An 11,169-nucleotide genomic window follows, 5' to 3' on the forward strand; every position below is an offset into this window, starting at 1 on the left:
CACACACACACACACACACACACACACACACACACACACACACACACACACACACACACACACACACACACACACACACACACACACACACACACACACACACACACACACACACACACACACACACACACACACACACACACACACACACACACACACACACACACACACACACACACACACACACACACACACACACACACACACACACACACACACACACACACACACACACACACACACACACACACACACACACACACACACACACACACACACACACACACACACACACACACACACACACACACACACACACACACACACACGCGTGTGTGTGTGTGTGTATATACATTTATTTATATATACAAATATATAATAAATTATATACACAAAGTGTTATATAAGTACACGGAAATATTTCGAAGAGTAAATTTACACACTAAAACAAATAAAAAATTTTAGCATACACTATACATACAACATTTTTGAGTTTTATACAAGATTAAAATATTCCTCATCATTTTTTTCATTTATTTACAACAGCGTTCATATAGACCACGCTATATTTTTTAGGTAATAGTGTAAAACAGATCTAATTTGTTTACGTAGACATAAAATAAAAAATTAGCTTCATCATATATACGTAACATTTGTTTCGTGATCAGTGTGTTACACATATGTGATGCTGATACAAACATATTATAAATGAACTATCTACTTTTAAACTTTTATTTCTAAGGCTCTGCTAATTCTAGGGCGGCCATATTGGTTTGATGACGTCAGAAGCGAGAAATGACATACCAAAAAATAGTTGCGTTTTATTGCTTTATTTTTTACTTTTCCCTGAAAAACCAAATATTTTCCTAATCCTGAAAAAATACAGCAAACTCAGATATCTGACTGATATATCACGTAGCATATATCACATAGCATCGTAAAATAATTCCTGAAGTAATGGTACATTTTTCGACTGTCATGGTGGTTTGAGATGTATGAACACATTTAATTTCTCGATTTTTACAATATATCACCAGTATCACAGAGTTTGATGCACATTTTATGACTGTGAGGATCACGAAAATACACACAGTTCACGGAGAAACTCCTAAATAACGCGATAAAACGCAACTATTTTTCCGAGGTGTCAAGCGAAGCCTAGCGTGAGCTTGGCCTAGTGTTAGCCTCATCAGCTCAATCAGCTACGCTGACACGGCTATTTTGTGTTCTCGACACTAGGAGCCACCGTCAATTCAGACTTTCTGCAGCGAGGTAGCAGAGCCTTAAGCCAATATTTTTAAACAGCTTCTTTGTGGCGAATGTTAAACTCAATTACGTGCCATGACGTGTGTTATAACATAAAGCAAAATACTTCGATTATGTTTTTTATAATTTAGAAATTATAATATATATTATGCATATACGACATGTTTGAAAATCTTTTTACTTGCTTTCGTATGTAAATTCCTCTGAAATATTACCATGTATTTACGAATACATTTTGTATGTATCCGATATAATTTTATTAACACGATTACTGTTCAGCGAGTTTACATGCCCGTAGTTTGGTCTGTGTTAATAATTGTAACTTAAAACTTATCCATATGAAATATTCAGATCTGAATTTAGAATTTGACCTAATTTTGGTAAAGATGTAGAAAAAGGGCGTTACCTCCGATCAGCCTCATCTTGACATATGTCATAGAGGTCACCCTTCTGAGTGACCTTCTGAAGATTTTAGCCGTCGCTCATTGTTTGTTAAAAAGTTATTGATGAAAGAAGTCCGAAAAATATATTACAATTTTTCGATACTGTATACCGTTAACGAGCAATATTGAATAATAAGTGCAATATCGAACAACTTGCGGGGAGCTGCGCCCCTCGCACCTCCCTCAAAACTAACCTAACCCAACCTATCGTCACAATAACACAAAAGTTAAACACTTTAATAAAGAATGACTGACGCTTGATGTGACGATAAGTTGGGTTAGGTTAGTTTTGAGAGGAGTGCGGGGGGCGCAACCCCCCGCTAGTCGTTCAAGATTTTCGCTCATTGCTTGTTAAAAAGTTATTGCTGAAAGAAGTTTGAAAAATATATTACAATTTTTTGATACTGTGTACCGTTAACGAACAATATCGAACACCTAGCGGGGAGCTGCGCTCCCCGCACCCCCCTCAAAACTAACCTAACCCAACCTATTGTCACATTAATACAAAAGTTGAACACTTTAATAAAGAATTATATTGCTCGTTAACGGTACACAGTATCGAAAAATTGTAATATATTTTTCGAACTTCTTTCATCAATAACTTTTTAACAAACAATGAACGACGGCTAAAATCTTCAGAAGGTCACTCAGAAGGGTGACCTCTATGACATATGTTAAGATCAGGCTGATCGGAGGTGGCGCCCTTTTTCTACACCTTTACCCTAATTTTTTCAATTAAATTTTATAATATGCACTGAGCTTCAATACAGTCTTAATATTTAATTCGTAAAAATTTTCTAATCGTCAACATTATATCTAAATATATATGTATCATATATCTAAATACAATAATTGTTTCCGACTGTTGATCATTCAACTACAGCTTAACATATCATATTGTACCATATTATATCTAGATAATGGAAACGATTACAAAGTCTAATTTGATTTAATGAATATTAAAGTTTTATTGAAAAGAGATATAAGTAATATTACACCTGTAATCACTATTCGATTGAAAAACTTTATCTAACTCTCAGCTCAAATCTAAGTACATCATGACCCAGCTATGATCCAGATAAACAAAAATGCTGAATGGTATGCAAACATTTAATGTACTTTATGACGCTATAACGTGTTTCAAAAATATTCTTTTTAAGATATACCTATTTATCACGCCATGATATTAATCAAAATATTTACTTCTTATTATTACAATAATTCCAGATCGATTCCATTCTCTTCTCGGCAAAATAAACAACAATTTTCATGGTATCAGATGACTTCTTTTATATATTGATAAAATTCCTGTTGTAAGAGAACGAATATTTGTACTAGTCATTCAGTGGATAGTACGCCAAAATATGTCTATCTGGGAAATTTTAAGTCACGACTAGTAATACAAACTTTACTGTTTACATCACAATAAAATATTCACTAATATAATAAAATGTATAAAAATAATATAATAAAATAATAATATAATAAATGTATAAAAATATGTAAAAATGTATAATATAATAAATATATAAAAATGTATTAAAATAAGTTATATGCTTTGTGTATTCATTACACACTTATTACTGCCATGGCATTTAGTGTGTTAAATTTGTAATCATGCAAATTTTGAGATACAGCAGGGCTGCTTTTCGATTAATTTCGCAATTAAAATAAAATTAAAATTAAAATTTTTCCGATGAAGGAAGCAACGCAACGATAATTGATATCGAGAACTTCACGGAAACGGTATTCTTTGCAGATAATAGAAGATGGTATCAATGCGAGAAAAAGCGTCAAGAGTAAAGGCATTGATTGGGATCTTGTCACAGAATACGACCGCAGAATAGAGGACAAACTGATAAAGCAGTTATCCATAAGATTTCCATCGCACAAGTGAGTTATTGTTGACAAACAGCCAATCAATGATGGCTGTAACGAGCAACGATATATATACATAGACCAAACACTCTCTCCAGTAAGTGAAGCCGAAAGTTGGCAGTTTGTGACAGAGTGAGAAAGTTGTTTTGCATCTACTGCTTTCTCACTCTTGCTTAGAGCGACTGTCAATCTTGCACTCTTTACACTTGGGCCCATATTCTGAACCTTCTTTAATCGATAAAAGTGCCTTAACTATAGTGCCTTAACTATTCTGAGCCAATCAGGCGGCCCCTAAGCCTCTTTTAGAGGCTCATTTATCGTTAAAAGAGAACTCAGATTACGAGTCTTGGACTCTTTGTTCTCACTTTTTTCAGCGTCCGAATAACACGCATCCATTTCGTTCTAAGTGCGAAAAGTGCAAGCAACACGAACATTTTTGCATCTACTTTTCTCACTCTATCTTAGAACGTCTGTCAAGAGTCGCCATATATATACTACAGTAGTTAGGTTAAATATACGTTTATAGACAAATATATCGAAGAAAAAAGATAAAATATGAAGGAAATATAATCATTATTATCTTAATTATTTAATATTTATTATTCGTACCTTTTCTTTCACAGCTTACAGCTAAAAGATTAGATAAGTATTGCTCTTGCTCATATAAGCCAAAAGTGAGGAAGTAGTAGATGCAAATCAACTTTCTCTCTCAGTCACAAACTGCCAATTCCCGGCTTCACTCGCTGCTATAGTAAAAGTATATGAACGCTTGGTCTAGGTATATGTATATAGGTATAAGTCTAGGTATATATATCGTTGGTAACGAGACTCAATCTTGTAGATTTATTGGTGAAGAAACAGTAGCAAAAGAAGGTTGTCTACCGCAACTAACCAACGATCCTACATGGATAATTGACCCTATAGATGGCACCACTAATTTCGTACATCGTTTCCCGCATACGTGCATCTCCCTGGCGCTAATGGTAAACAAGAAGACAGAAATCGGTATAATTTACAATCCTCTTATGAGGCAGTTCTTTTCCGCCAGAAGACACTGTGGCGCCTTTCTTAACGGAAAACCCATAAAAACATCGGACATTAGAGGTAATTTGCCGATACACTTAAAGTATTTTTCATGTCAAGGATACAACAAAATATTTACTTCGTCAACTAATAACATAAAAATACACACTATTACAATTCTTACATGTTATTATATCGTATCGTTATTATATCTTTGTTCAAAATACAAGTGTAAAAAATATGCTATTTTTACAATCCAGTGAAAGATTATCTAACATCCAATAAATATTATGGTATACGTACGGAAAAATAAATGTCTCGCGTTCTTTATAAAATAATATCAATTTGTTACACATAATTACTCCCCATTTCAATACATCAAGTTATCCCAAAGAAACAAATATTTTTTTAAAAAAGAATGTATGTCTATTCATAAGAATGTATGTTCTATTTTAGATGTATCTCAATCATTGGTGGCTATGGAACCATGGCTTGCGAAAGACCCTCAACATTTAACTAGTGTGTACAGCAGAATGCACGCTTTAATACAAGGAACTCATGGGTAATATACTTTAACAAGAAACTAATTAACAAAGTCATGATAATATCAACAAAGACATTTTATAAGATGAAAGATATTAAGATTATAGATATGAGAAAGACATTAAAATTATAAATATAAGAAAACTCAATCAACTTTAAGGAATATCAAAGATATTCTTTATAGAAATTGCTGAAATAATCTTAGAATTAAATATATTCTTTTAGGATACGATCACTAGGTACAGCAGCACTTACATTGTGCTATGTAGCAATGGGAGCTATAGAAGCCTATCATATCGAAGGTATAGATGCTTGGGACGTTGCAGCTGGGAAATTATTAATTGAAGAAGCTGGTGGAGTTGTGATAGATACTGCTGGTGGATATTGATTTTACTTTTAACTTATCTAATTACACACTATAAATTCATACTTTCCAAGTTTACTTCAATTTTTAAAGTTAAACTAGTTCACTTTAGTTCACTGTATCAAAGACCATTAAATGTAAAACTGAAATTCACAGGGTGTGAACTCGACATAATGACACCGAAAGTCATAGCAGCATGTAACCAAGAAATCGCACAGCAACTTGTAAACCTCTTCAAGAAAGCTGACTCCGAAATACTTAATAAAAACTTAAATTGATTGTGTCTCGATACATGTATCATGTATTTCTTAGGTAATATTATATAATGCATATGCGCATTTATATGCTAACTCAAAAATACAATATTACCAAATATGACTAAGTTGCATCCTACTTATAATTAAAAATTTTCATGTAAGAATGCATGAATGTCATGTGACTATTTAATATGCATGTATTAATATAATTTTGATAATAATTGAAATAATAATATTGCCTTGAATACCTTAAAAAAATCATTTTGACTTTTTTAAGATCTTCTTATTATCACTATTTCTGTCTCTCATAGAAAAAAGAATATGTTTAAAAAATAATGGAAGAGACCAATGTGAGATATTGTGATAAATTATTTTATCATTTACTTTTAAAGTCCAAGAAAATTATCTCGTTTATCTATTTAATTGTCAATATTATAAGAACAGTATACAAACTATTATTTGAGATTTTAGTTTTTTAATCCCGAAAGTTTATTCTCTGACTATTCACCAGTCTTTTCATACATAGAGAAAATATTGCAGCAAAAATTACAACAAAATTTTTTGTAATCTTAGACCATACAAAATTATAACAGGAATTGTTTTATATTTGTTTAAAAATATCATGTACGTTTAATAATTTTAGTACAAAATTATTAGAATGACTTAAAAATGTTTATCACATACTAGGTAGATTGTCTATTTCTATAGCAACTATTCTACTAGTACTATTTCTATAGTAATTTATACTACAGTTTCAATATAGTCCAACTTTACAAGAAACAAGAAAATATAACTTTAACAAGTTTTACTACAATATTTTCTCCATATACAAATTATAAAAAGCAAATAAGTAATAACATTCTCATTCTTCTATGTCACACATAGCAAAGATATAATTATTGATATAATCAGTAAATATTATACCTGTGGACCCATATTAGGGGGCATTTGCTGTGGATGAGGTGGATAATTTTGTTGCTGAGACGGCGATTGCTGAGGTGGCTGCGACATAGATGGTCCTCCTGATGATATAGGTGGGCCTCCTTGATAACTTTGTGTTGGACTATGAGGATGATGCTGTGGTGGTCCCATTGGACTACCTTGTGCATTGGATGGAGATGGTGCTTGTTGAGGTGGACCCATTGGACTTGGAGCTTGTGGAGGTGGCATAGGTGAAGACTGCGGTGAAGGACTCGCCATATTATGACGTTTCAAAGATTTTAATTCTTTATTCAAGTTATCTGTCAAATAAAAAAACAGATTAATATCATATTATAATAAAAAATATATTTTAATAACATAATAAAGAAAAATATTACAATGACTTTTTCTCTGCCAATTTTTCTTTACATATTCATATGATACACAAAGAGGAAAATTTCCTCTATTTATTATATCTATGGATACGGTTTGCTTGAGATTGCAAATGTTTCAAAATATTTTTTTATATAAAGTTTACATAAAGTTTGATGACATTATATAGCTAGAAGGCTATTATATAGCTAAAAGACTGCTGCAACAGATAAAAAGGCTTATAGTGATTCAGGCTGCGTTCCGAAATGCATTGCCAGTAAAATCTATAGCATACATAACATGAACTATACATTTGCAGTTTGGCAATGAATATTGAAACGCAGTCTCAACTTACTTCAGACAGAACGTTTTATATCAATACATTGAGTTATTATCTTTCATTGAAAGCTATGAACGCTCAGTTGTAATTATGCCTTGTAAAACGCTCGGTTCCGAAAGGATCGTAACTGCACTAAACATCGAAATATTAAAGAAAGCGTCGCGTATCATCACAACGCATGTACAAGGAAATATCACGACGATCGGTCAGCTTTTAGTTTATCTGCTTGACTTTCGTAATTATTGTAAGATATATAACGCGTTTTTTCGGAAATACGTGTAAGCTACAAAGGATGCAGTAGCTGGTAAGCCATCATAGCGTTTCCTGTTCGCCCGACACCGCCTTTACTAAGTTTCACAACTTCAAAACTCACGTTTTCACGACGAACGCTGTATACGTTTTCGCGTACACAATTGCACATGCACATTTCGTAGAGATGTAGAACTTCAAAATTGCACTTCATCGACTAACAACGAGAAATATACACTATTGGCCATTTTTCTGCTTCTATGAAGTTCGTTACCGCGTGGGAGAACATGGCGTTAGCCTATGTTGCTAATCCGCGCTCGCCGCGCATGCGTGAGAAATCTGCCTCGCGTAAAGGCCGTAAACTTAAGCATTAAGCGTAAGCAGTAAGCAAATTGACCAATCACAGTCGTTGATTCTTCTTACGGTCCAAGAATCAATGACTGTAATTGGCTGATTCGTTTATTGCTTACGTCTTACTGCTTAAAGCGTCATCTACAATGGCAGTAGGAGTAGTAGTAAAAAATAAGCAGTAAGCAAATTGATCAATTCTATTCTCACGTTTCAAAAATAATCGATTGTGATTGGTTTATTTACTTACTGCTTATTTCTTACTACTACTCCTACTGCCATTGTAGAAGACGCTTAAGCTTTTCTATGTGCCACCAGCTTTAAGACTGGTTTGTGATGGCCGTAATCCATAAAGGCCTCCACACACAAATTTCCGTAGCCGTAACGTAAGACATACCGCAAGAATTGACCAATTACGATCGAGTATTCATCAAAATGGCGACCTTACGATTAGACAATTCTTAACGTGATTGGTCAATTCTTACGGTACGTTTTACGTTACTATTAGGTCAATTTGTGTGTGAAGGCCCTTAAGGGCCGTGGCACACAGAAAACTTAAGCAGTAAGACGTAAGCAGTAAGCAAATTGACTAATCACAGTCGTTGATTCTTGGACCATAAGAAGAATCAATGACTGTAATTGGTAAATTTGCTTACAGCTTACGTCTTTTTACTGTTTAAGTTTTTCTATGGCTTGATTTATATCGTGCATTTGATATGCGTACTATATAGTAACTTTCTATTAAATAATCTTAATATTGACAATGCATATCAACGACGACGCATTCAATCGATAAAATAAGTCTTCTTGATCAATATTATACCAGCTTAATATACCGTTATTTATATACATCGTTATTTATATACAATATTAAGATTATCTAATAGAAAGTTACTATTTAATACGCGTATCAAGTGCACGATGTAAACCAAGCCTATGTGCCACCAGCTTTAAGCTAGGGTGCGTTCTTTTATTCGCAACAGATACAACCCGATGCATCCGATGCGTAATTTAATCGTTCTGTATATCCAGTTGCGCACATCAAGCTGCAGACTGCATACATCTTGATCGTTCTTTAATTTAAGTTGCAAGCAAAATCGTGCAATTGCTTACAACTTTTAGCATCCCAATTAAAGATGCCCGATTCTGAATCGATTCGATTCTTTCCCCAAAAATAGACTTATTCGTGTTGTTTGCACTCTTCGCACTTTTCGTATTTAAAACTAGACAGAAGTATATTGGAATGTTTCGAAGAACCAAAAACGAGACAACCAACTCGATTGTTTCTTCCAAGCGTCTGATTAGGCGTTCATCTCTTTTTAAAAGCAAAAAGTATGAAACATGCAAGCAGCACGAACAACCTTTTTTCCCTAAATTTGTTAGGGAAAGAATCGAATCGATTAATGGTTCCTGCACACAGGACGCGATAATGCTTGTCGCGCGGCAAAAGTCCGCGCGACAGCCAATCAATATGTTGTTTTTCCATAAGAGCTAGAAGGTTATTACGGAAAGCAGCATATTGATTAGCTGTCGCACGAACTTCCGCCGCGCGGCAAACATTACCGCGTCATGTATGCAGGAGCCATAAGCATCTCTAATCCCAATCCAAGCCGCTGCCGAAAAATTGTAGCCTGAGTTCCGAATGTATAAGAATCTTAAGTACGAATACGGTTCTTTGGTGTGCAGAAAGTAGTGCGTTTCTCAGACAGCACACAATACTTATGATAAATATTTATTTCGAATTATTTCTTAAAAATATTATTTAAATATAATATAAATATTTTATATACATGAAGGAAAAAGTATGAAAATCTTTATTGAAAATATTATTAAAATACAGACTAAATATTTTACACAATATTTATAGTAAACAAAAAATAAGTATTTGTAGTATTATTTTGTAAATATATGTATTTACAAATATTATATATGAAAAAAATAAAAATAATTATTTAAAATTATTAAATTAATAAAAAAATAAGAAATTCGAATCTCAGTAATGGTAAGCAAATTTTCAAAATACAATTTAAATTCAATTAAGTAGCGTGTGAAACAATAAAATGGAAATTTAAAAAAAAATTCAGGAAAAGAGAAAAATGTATATAAATGTATATATTTTAATAAATATTTTTATAATATTTATGAGATATATAAATATTTTTCATCTATTGAATTTAAGGTCACAAAAATATTTTGTAAATATATTTGTAAATATATTTATGAAACATTTTGCTAAATATTCATAAAATATTCAAATAAATCTTATAAATATTTTATAAATATTTTGTGCTGTTGAGTTAATGGATGAAAAGGATAAAGAATAGTAGTAATTGATGTAATATCTTTAATAAATATACAAAAATGTGTATTAAATATTACAATATCGAAATATTACAATATTAACAAAGAAAGACATAACTGCTATATAACATAGAAGTAACAAAAGTACGTGTTACGTCTATGTTATATAACAATAATATTTTATGTCTATCAGAATAATTGTAGTAAAAAATATTGTAATAGAAAAATTAATTTATTAATGAGTTGTAGATGGATACTGCAAATGTGGGAGCTATTGGAGGTTTGTTTTTAATAACAGCATCTGAAATTAACTCTGAGGGTTCTTTATCCTCTAATAACTGGCCATGTTCCACGTACAAAATCGATTTCAATTAATGATATTTTTTATATTATTTGATATTATTATTAGACTGCCTCTCTCTCTCTCTCTTACAATTTTTATAAAAGCAATACTGATACATTACTGATTGGGACCCGACGTCGGACATACGACGATCCAATAGCCAATAGGAAAATTTATTTTCTAGGGACAGTACATCACTAGCTAGTAACCTTAAAAAGTGCAATCTTGATGCAACGAGTTGCATTCAGCTACATCTGTTGCAAATAAAAGAACGCAACCGTAGCCACACACACTTTTCGTAATAGTAACCGTAAAGGTGCCAATATATGGGAGCGTTCCAGCGTCGAGCGTTAAAGCGTTAGCCAATCAACGTATCAGGTTCCAGAAGTATACTTGTAGTTCTTGCGGAAAGTGGCATGTTGATTGGCTACCTCTTTAACGCTCGACGCTCGATGCTCCCATGTAAAGGCACCTCAACGCTCGACACTCGATGCTTCCATGTAAAGGCACCTTAAGACGTA

General features: G+C 32.9%; 2 protein-coding genes across 2 annotated transcripts in view; one reads left to right on the plus strand and one right to left on the minus strand.

Moving 5' to 3' along the window:
* LOC116850928 (inositol monophosphatase 2-like) overlaps positions 1-6,001 on the plus strand; it is a 13,246-nt gene extending 7,245 nt beyond the window's left edge. Inside the window, exons 2-6 of the mRNA XM_032829792.1 lie at positions 3,469-3,602; positions 4,429-4,691; positions 5,067-5,172; positions 5,379-5,530; positions 5,674-6,001. Coding sequence (XP_032685683.1) covers positions 3,469-3,602; positions 4,429-4,691; positions 5,067-5,172; positions 5,379-5,530; positions 5,674-5,795 — 777 coding nt within the window. The 3' untranslated portion in view covers positions 5,796-6,001. The remainder of the gene's footprint in view (positions 1-3,468; positions 3,603-4,428; positions 4,692-5,066; positions 5,173-5,378; positions 5,531-5,673) is intronic.
* Positions 1-7,965, minus strand: part of LOC116850926 (ATP-dependent helicase brm) — a 64,851-nt gene extending 56,886 nt beyond the window's left edge. Inside the window, exons 1-2 of the mRNA XM_032829788.1 lie at positions 7,781-7,965; positions 6,699-7,015 (exon numbers count right to left, since the gene is read on the minus strand). Of these exons, the coding sequence (XP_032685679.1) occupies positions 6,699-6,974 (276 nt within the window). The 5' untranslated portion in view covers positions 6,975-7,015; positions 7,781-7,965. The remainder of the gene's footprint in view (positions 1-6,698; positions 7,016-7,780) is intronic.
* Positions 7,966-11,169: the final 3,204 nt, after the last annotated feature.

This window comes from Odontomachus brunneus, unplaced genomic scaffold (genome assembly GCF_010583005.1).
Source record: "Odontomachus brunneus isolate Ranch 3 - 2012 unplaced genomic scaffold, Obru_v1 Obru_scaffold_161, whole genome shotgun sequence".
NCBI lineage: Eukaryota > Metazoa > Arthropoda > Insecta > Hymenoptera > Formicidae > Odontomachus > Odontomachus brunneus.